The 8,465-nt window shown below is 60.3% G+C and overlaps 1 protein-coding gene across 1 annotated transcript; it reads right to left on the reverse strand.

Annotated features, from left to right (window-relative positions):
* Nucleotides 1-276: 276 nt before the first annotated feature.
* Nucleotides 277-2,831, reverse strand: POU4F1 (POU class 4 homeobox 1). The gene is made up of 2 exons (XM_055703306.1): nucleotides 2,302-2,831; nucleotides 277-1,359 (listed from the first exon to the last, which is right to left on the reverse strand). Exons 1-2 carry the CDS (start codon nucleotides 2,422-2,424, stop codon nucleotides 310-312), a joined length of 1,173 nt encoding a protein of 390 aa, XP_055559281.1. The 5' UTR covers nucleotides 2,425-2,831; the 3' UTR covers nucleotides 277-309.
* Nucleotides 2,832-8,465: the final 5,634 nt, after the last annotated feature.

Here is an 8,465-nt window from a genome sequence, read left to right on the forward strand (position 1 = left end):
GGGGGGATGGGGCCGCAAGAAGTGACCCCCACGGGTTTCTAGAGCGTTTTTACCTCCTCTCTCCTCCTTCTTCTCGTTGGTGTCCCGGTGTCTTTCTGGTTTAATAATTGATAGCGCACACCCCCCCTCCCGCACGTCCCCCCCCTCCCCTCTCATCGAGTAGTTCGCGTTTAATTTCTACATCGTCCCTTGGTCCCCAGGAGCTTCCCACGGCGTCTCGGACGACGGCGGCGGTGCGTGGGCGTCCCCCGCGGCTCCGGCCCGGCCCCCCCGTGCCCCCGGTGCCAGGGCCGCCCCTCCCGCCCGCCCCTAGTAGGTGGCGGAAAATTTCATCCGTTTCTGCTTCTGTCTCTGGTTGCAAAACCAAACCCGCACCACGTTCTTTTTGAGGTCCAATTTCTCGGCGATGGCGGCGATCTTCTCGGAGGAGGGCCGGGGCTGGACGGCGAAGTAAGCCTCCAGGGAGCGCTTCTCCGGGGCGGCGATGGAAGTCCGCTTGCGCTTCTTCTCGCCCCCGTTGAAGAGCTCGGGCTTGTTCATTTTTTCCCGCTGGGCGCCCTCGGCCTCCTCCAGCCAGGCCTGCAGGATGGGTTTGAGGGCGATCATGTTGTTGTGGGAGAGGGTGAGGGACTCGAAGCGGCAGATGGTGCTCTGGCTGAGGGAGCCCACCCCCGGGATCTTCAGGTTGGCCAGCGCCGAGCCCACGTCGGCCTGGGTCACCCCCAGCTTGATGCGGCGCTGCTTGAAGCGCTCGGCGAAGGCCTCCAGCTCCCGCGGGTCCGTGTCCGAGTCGCAGATGGAGGCCAAGCCAGCCGCCCCCACCACCGCCGCCGCCGAGGCCACCTGCCCCGCGGCCCCGTGGTGCGCGGCCACCAGCCCCGGGTGCGGCAGCCCCGACGGCATGTTCATGGCGGCCGGGTGCGAGAGATGGCCCAGGCCGTGCATGTGCGAGTGCGGGTGGGCCGAGGTGGAGATGAGGCCGCCGCCGCCCCCGCCGCCGCCGCCGCCGCCCCCTCCGCCGCCGGCCCCGCCGCCGCCGCCTCCCGCCCCGTCGTGGCCGCCGCCGCCGCCTCCGCCGCCGCCGCCTCCGCCGGGCATGAGCGCCAGGGAGGGGGAGGTGATGTGGTCGAGGAGGTCGCCGGGCTCCAGCGCCTGGTGGTGGTGGTGGTGGTGGTGGTGGTGGTGCGCCAGGGGCACGGTGGAGGTGGAGGTGCAGGGCACGCTGTTCATGGTGTGGTAGGTGGCATCCGGCTTGAACGGGTGGCTCTTGCCCTGCGAGACGGCGATGTCGACGGCGGCCAGAGCCTCGGCCCGCGCCAGCAGCGTCTCATCGAGGCTGGCGAAGATATTGCTCTGCAGCTGCAAAGGGACACAAAACAGAGCGGGGTGCGGGGAGAGGAGGGCAGAGAGGGGGCAAAGCGAGGAGAGGGAAGGGGACAGCGGGGGCAGGTGTGGGGTTGCGGGAGCGCCGTGGGGAAGGAGGAGGAGGGGGGGGCAAGTCGGGGGAGGGGGAGCCCGGGAGGAGAGAAAGAGGTGGGCAAAGTTGGGGGGACCGTGCGGGGGGGAGCCGGCAGCAGTATGCGCGTGTAAGGGGTACGGGGGGCGGGGAGAGCCAAGTGAATGGGGGAAGCGGGGTACAGCAGGAGACAGAACAGGGAAGTGACAGAAAATAGGGGATGGGGTAGAATAAACAGAGGGGAAAGCGAGGAAGGGGAGTGAAAGAGGAAAAGAAGAAGCGAAGAGTGGAAAGGGCAGGAAGCCGGGGGGTGGGAGGGGGGGGGGGGGGAGTGGGAGGAATCCGAAAAAGAGAGGACGAGGGCGTAAGGGGAACAAATAAATTAAAAAAAAAAAAAAAAAGGAACGAAAGAAGAAGAGAAGGGAGGAGAAGAAATGGATCTGTAACTCTCAGCTGGGGAATTGTGTCAAACACAAGAGCACATAAAGCGCATTCCTTTTCAGAGGCCGAGTCATAAAAATTAATACAGAAAGTGGATGAAGTCGGAGACTCGTGTGAACACCGCTTTCAAAAAAGATCACAGGCGCTCAGATGATTGCAGAGGAAGACATGAAAAAAACATTAAGCGCCGCTTGTCAAAATGTGCCTCGCAGCGGTTTTTTTATTAATGCACATACACATACATGCAGTATACAGAAAGAAGAGAGAGAGAGAGAGAAAGTGTGTGTGAGAGAGAGAGAAAGAAAAGAAAGAAAAAAGAAAAGAAAGAAAGAGAGAAAGAAAGAAAGAAAAAGAGAAAGAAAGAAAAGAAAGGGAGAGGAGAGCTGCAGCTGCCTGTCCCTTACCGGAGGAGTTGGTAGACATGCTCTTCTTATTGCTTCCGAGCTGGAGTGTAGAGAGGGGTATTTGTGCTCAGGTAGGGTGGGATGCATGGCAAAATGCGGCTGTTTGCTGTTCATGGACATCATCTTGAAGGCTTGGCATGTAAATCCACAAACACTCCTAAAGTCAGGGGAAAAGTGCTCTCCGGGCGCTTCCCTCCCGCCGGGGGAAGCCGCGGACGGCGGCGGGTGGCGGTGGCGGAGCCAGTGGCGGCGGTGCCGCAGCAGACCCTGCCCCCGCCGCCGCCGCTGCCGCGGTGGCCGGGGCTGGGGTGGGTGGGTGAGCGGGCGGCGAGGCTCCCTCCGGCCCCCGCCGTCTCACTCCTCTGCCAGCCGCTGCCCGGCGCCGGGCGCGCTGCGCTGCGCTCTGCCCGCACCTGAGCCCCGCATCCCGTGGCTACCGCCGGGCGGGCTCTCGCGAGAGCGCGGCGGCTCCGGCTTTGACAGGCATCAGCTGTCTCCCCCCCTTCCTCCTCCTCCTCCTCCTCCTCCTCTTTTTCCTCCTCCTCCTCCTCCTCCTCCTTTTCCTCCCGCCGCCCCCGGTCCCTGCCTCCCCGCGCCTTGTTGCATCTCCCGCAGCCCTCGCCCGTCTCGCCGGGGCGGCGGCGGCGGGGCCGCTCTTATAGCGAGCGACGCCGAGCACCGGGCGGCTGCGGCACCTGTGGCTGCCACACGTGCGCGCTGCGCGGCCATCGGCGCGGCCCGGGGCGCCCCGACGGGGCGGGGATGGGCGGCGGGGCGCGGAGGCGGCGGGCGCCCGCGGGGCGGGGCCGGCCGGGGTGCGGGCGTGCGCCCCGTCCCTGCCCTGGGAGCGGCGGTGGGAGCCGGCCGCCCTCGGCACCGAAACACAACGGTGGGCTGCCCCTGCCGGGGGCGGGGGGCGCGGCGAGTCCGCGCCGAGGCCCCGCACCGCGGAAAGGGGCGTCCTCCGGCCGCACCCCGCTACTTTCGAGAATCACTTACACCGGCTCCTTGGGAAGAACCGCGGTGGCAGACATTTGTTTGAAGCACTCAGAGGCCATTGGCTGCCACAGCGTTCCGTTCCCCCCTGCCCCGGGCAGTTCCCCTGGAAATACTGTTGTGTCAGGCACCGCGGGTGACAGCCCACGGGGAGCGCGGGCTTCTGCACGGGAGGCTGCGACGGAGCCGGCATTGCCCCCCGGCTGCCCAGCCGGCCCTCCCTCCTGCTCCGCGGCAAAGCCCAACTTTCACTGGCGTGGTCTGAAGCAGAAAACATCCACCAACAGCGTGTTCTGTCTCTCTGCCTTTCTGTTTTTATCTGTCTCTCTCTTGCTTGCGCTCTCTTTCCGTCCCTCCTCTCCTTGCCCCATCTTTTTATTGCTACCCAGGTATCTCTTATGCAAGAAACGAGTCGATTTCACCTTATACAGCCTGAAAAAAAAAAAAAAAAAAAAAAAAAAAAGGAAAAGTAGTTTGAAAAATGTTTTTTTCTTCATTCCCCCTTTCTTTCCCCGCACCCTCCACCCCCCGTCTTTTTGCCTGTCTCACTGTTTTCTCCTTTTTCTCTTTTCTGTGGTTTATTCTTTGAACACTTGTGTTTGAATCAAAAGGTTAAGGAGTGACTCTGGAGTTAATAACGCACGCGTGTTCTTATGAGTGGTTCGGGGTTACTGTCCCGCTTCAGAGCAGATATATATATATGTATATACATATTTTTAGCTGCTTGTGAAGTTGGAGGCAAAACTGTCGAAGGAGTGAATCTGCTGCTGTGCCTGTGGGATTAGTGTGCATCTCTGGGGAACGGCCCCGGTGAATTCCGTCCCCTGGGGCAGGCTGGGGCCGTCCCTCGGTGACCGAGCAGATGCTGCCTTGTTTGTTTCAGAGGCTGCAGGCAGGCAGGCGGCGGGGAGAGGCAGCGGGGTGTTTGGATCAGGGATGTGACAGCCTCGGAGTGCATCGGAATTGCTCTGTTTCTCCTGAACGCCTCTTATTTATGCGCATAAACACAGCCGAAAGGGCAGGCAGGCGCGCACACACACACAGAGCACACACCACGACCCCAGGTAAAGTCCACATTTGTCTTCATAAGCCCTTCCCCAGCTCCCCATCCAGTCCGGGAGGAAGGAGGGAGCGGCTGCCAATTACTCGTGCGAAAGGGAGCCAGGTCTCCATCCATTACCGCGTCCCCTGGGGTGGCGGAATGCAACTTCATCTCTGAGGGGGGTGAAGTTGAAACTGAAAGACACGGGTCTGGGCTCTCCTTATTTATCGAAATCATTGCATCAGAACAGCTAAATCACGTTTTATGTAGATTTCTTAAAAAAAAAAAAAGCCTTATGACTTATTCTAGCTATTTCTAAGCTACCGTGCCTTGTAAACAGAAAGGCTCCTGGAGAAAGGATGGAGAGGAGGAGGAAAGTGGGGAGACACCAGCGCTTCTGGCCAAGTGGCTGAGAGGCGCCGAGCTGCAGGAGGAAGGCCCGAGCCGCCTGCCTTCCCTTACCGGTGGCGGAGAGCCAGCCGGCGGCAGGCGCGGTGGGGCTCCCGGCTGATCCCGGCGGGGGAGGGAGGCGGAAAGCCGGGATCACTTCCTCACCCCGCGGAGGGAGGTGTGGGATGCTGCTCTGCCTGGGATGCGTGGGTGTTTGTCTGCGCGCGGCTCTGCGCGGCCCTCGCTCTCCAGGACGCTGTCAGGCCAAGTTCATCAGGTTTCTCCAAGGAAAATGCTGAGAGCAAGGGGAAATTGCGCAAGCGGCGACGCAGGCGGCCGGGGAGTGAATTTCTGGGCTAAGCGGTGACCTGCCTCTGCGCCCGCATGCTGCCTGGCTTGCTTTGCCTCTGCGGCCGGGGTCTCTAACCTCTGGGCTGGCAGAGGCTGGGGGGCGTCTACACGAGCGCAGGCGGCCCCAGCCCCGGTCCCGGCCCCAGCCCCGGCCCTGCCCGCAGCAGCAGCAGCGCGGGCAGCGAGGCGGCCCCGGCCCCGCCGAGCCAGCGGGTGCGGGAGCGGGAGCGGGAACGGGGACGGGGACGGGCGGCTCGGGCAGGCGCTGGTGGCCCAGACCTTCTCCCTGGCCAGAGGAACATCATACCCCTCCAGTATTTTTAAAACGACCCCTCCTGTTCAAGTGCTGCTTTTTTTTCCGGCCAGAAAGGCAGAAAATTCAGCCCCCCTCCCACCTCCGCCTCGAGCGCTGGCCGTAGGCTGATGCGGTGAGGACCTCTAGATGTTCTAAGGGTCTTCTGTCCCACCTCCCCGGTATCTTCTGGAGGCAGGGGTGGGGGGTCGGCACGTTGCCTCTGCAGCTTGCGACGTGCATCCTGCTGGATTCTCCTCGGTTTGGCACACCCGGGATGAAGCAGCGCCGCCCGGCTGGAGGGGCACCCCTGCCCAGTGCTCCGCAGCCCCTCCTTAAAATCACCGCGGCAGCTCGAGGGCGGGGGGCGGCTGCGTGCCGGGGGGGCAACCGCCTCCGGACCCCGGGGAGGCGTCGGGCTGCGGCGGCCCCCGCCCGGTCCCCTCTGCCACCCCGGAGCAGAGCCTGCGGCAGGAGGCGCAGCCAACTTCTCCCTCTGTCTGACCTTTCCGAGGTGCGAAGAGGAGAGGGCGGGAGGAGGAGAGGATTTTTTTCAGGCACACTTTAGTCTGCCGCCCGAGAGGAAAAACTTTCCTCCGCAGTCCTTGGGACACTTTTTTTTTTTTCTTTTAATTTATTTTCTTTTAATTCTAAAGCAACGCTTAAACTTCCAGCCCTTCCCAGTGCTGTCCCGACTGTAACGCCCGCTGCTGCGCTGCACGCTGTAGCCGGTCTCGGCGCCGCAGCCCCCTCTGCTCCCCTGCCCCGCCAAGCGGGGGGGCTGCTGCCCGGGGGGGTCCCCGGGGGCTGCTGCCCGGGGAGGGTCCCCAGGGGCTCGCCGGGGACCAATCCCCCTTGTCACCAGCCCCCGGCGGCCCCGGCACACACACATCCCCCCCCCCCCCCCCCACCCCCCCGCCAGAGGCAGCCGGCTCCCCGGGAAGACGGCTTGAGCCAGGCTCAGCATCGCACGGGCCTGGTAATAGATTTTATCTTAATGTTCGCTGTTATTTCTATTCCTCGTGGGTACGTCCAGCCTCATGAATACTGATGGCAATAAACTCGCAGGCTTTGAGGAGCGAGTTCATTGGCGATACGACCATGCTGTAGCCCTGCTTTTATGGCCCAGGATGCTCAATAAAGCGAGGGAGGCATATATATATATATAACGCATTTACTTGTCTCCCGTAGTTTTCTCCAGCTTCAAATGCAAGAAATAGGCAGATTTCCTTAATTGACTGAACTGCCTATCTCGAGAAAGTAATAAAGTAACCCCTTATTCCCACAGTGAAACGATTTATAAATTAATTACTGTAACCCATTGTATTTGATTTCTCTTTTTAGGATTCCCCAAAGATGAATATTCTAAAGCTTGGGATATTAAGTATTAACGTCTGACCATAGTTTGCTATATATCCAGACTTTAAAAAAAAGTTAATGTGAATCTTACAGAAGTGCTCGCTCTAAACCTTCTGGATATTTTTATTTCACCAAACGTTAGCTTTACATTCTTTAGTCGCGGTATTTGTCCTACCCTGAGTATCAGTGGGAGCACCGAGAGAAAACCTACAGTACATGTGTTATTTGGTGAAGTTCACAGAAAGTCAATATCCCATTTAGTGTAAAAGCTATTTTCCCTTTAGATGATAAAAATCAACCTTCAGAAGAAAAAAACCCCCAAAAACAAAAAACAAACACAAACCGAACCCAACCGACCCTTTGGGTGAATGCACAAAAAGTGTTTCCATGTCCTAATGAGGACTTTCCTTACATCAGCAAAGACCTGCTAATTACTGTTGTACAAGCCACAATAATTGCTTTTGCAGCCAAAGTGTAGAATGTTGTCATATTAAAAATTGAAACGCTTGATGGTGATTTAAGTCCCAAGGTAGTTCACAACGTCCCCGTTCGGGAAAGTAAGGAGACCGGAGCAGCCAGGCAGGAGGTCCGGTGGAAAATACTGCAGGTCCTGTTCTAGCAAAGTTTCTCGAGCTTTCTGTTAAGTGATGAGGAGGGATCATAAGGCACACCGAGAACCCCCGCCAGCAAAACACCCCCAGCCCGTGCCCGCGTCCCACACCGCCTCCGCGGGCAACCCCCCCGCCGGCTCCCACCCGCGCCCACCACCGCTCCCGCTCCCAGGGCTCCGCGTCTCGATGGGGTGGCCGAAAGACGCTGCCTTCTGCCCCTCAGAACGACCCGAATGGGGGATCGGAGGGGGCAGGGGTCGGTCCTCAGCCGAGTCTCACCGCGCTCCGGGATCCGCTCGGCTGCCAAAACCGGGAGCAGAGCGCCCGGCTCCCCCCGCCCCCCCGCGCGAATCAAAGCACCTTCCGAGGGGCTGGGAAGTAGTTGCCTTGTCATGTAACACATTGCCCTGATTTATTATAAAATTTTAACGAAATCATGCATATTTTAACAGCCTTTAATCACTGCATGAAAATTTAATTCATGAACTGTAGCGCGTTTAAATAAATGAAGTGTTAATTCATTAGGATTAATTAATTTGTTAAAGGATTGTGTGCAAGGTTAAGGTGGAAGAGAAACTCTTTGTTAGTTTCGCGTCTTAATCACCAGGTTTTGTTAACGGTGAAGGGGGAGAACCCCCCCGCGACGAGGGTTTACGTGGGGCGGGGGCCGGGGCGGCGGCCGGCCCGGGAGGGGAGCACCGGACTCCCCCGGCCACCTCCTCCCGGCTGGGGCGGGCCCTGGCGCCCGGGCCGGTTCGTTAACTTCATCCGAGCCGGGCGGGGGAGGCGGGCACCGGCGAGCCCCGGGCGGGGAGTGGTGGTGGCAGGCGCGTCCCCTCGTTGCCACCCTCCGGGCAAAGGAAAGAGGGCTCTGCGCCGCCGTCCTGCCAGCGGCTGGCAGCCGGCGCCAGCACTTCGTTCCCCCAAATTTGGGGAGAGCTGTTAAGGCGGCGGGGGGAAAAAACCCTAAATCCCTGACATCATTTTTAGCGAGGTCCGTACGGCCGTGCAGCCGCTGGTCCCGGCCCTCGGGCATGCTGCGAGGGCAGTGACCCGGGATGGAACGGGGACCTCTCTCACCCCTGCCCGGTCCCCGGGCTTCCCCGGCTTGAAACCAGCCCCC

This window comes from Falco cherrug, chromosome 2 (genome assembly GCF_023634085.1).
Source record: "Falco cherrug isolate bFalChe1 chromosome 2, bFalChe1.pri, whole genome shotgun sequence".
Taxonomy (NCBI): Eukaryota; Metazoa; Chordata; class Aves; order Falconiformes; family Falconidae; genus Falco; species Falco cherrug.

What these genes read in the sequence shown, in the direction of transcription:
- POU4F1 (XM_055703306.1), bottom strand. Translation starts at nt 2,424, where the DNA reads ATGATGTCCATGAACAGCAAACAGCCGCATTTTGCCATGCATCCCACC. An exon ending in CATGTCTACCAACTCCTCCG is followed by an intron (nt 1,360 to 2,301) that starts GTAAGGGACAGG and finishes GTCCCTTTGCAG; the next exon opens with CTGCAGAGCAATATCTTCGC.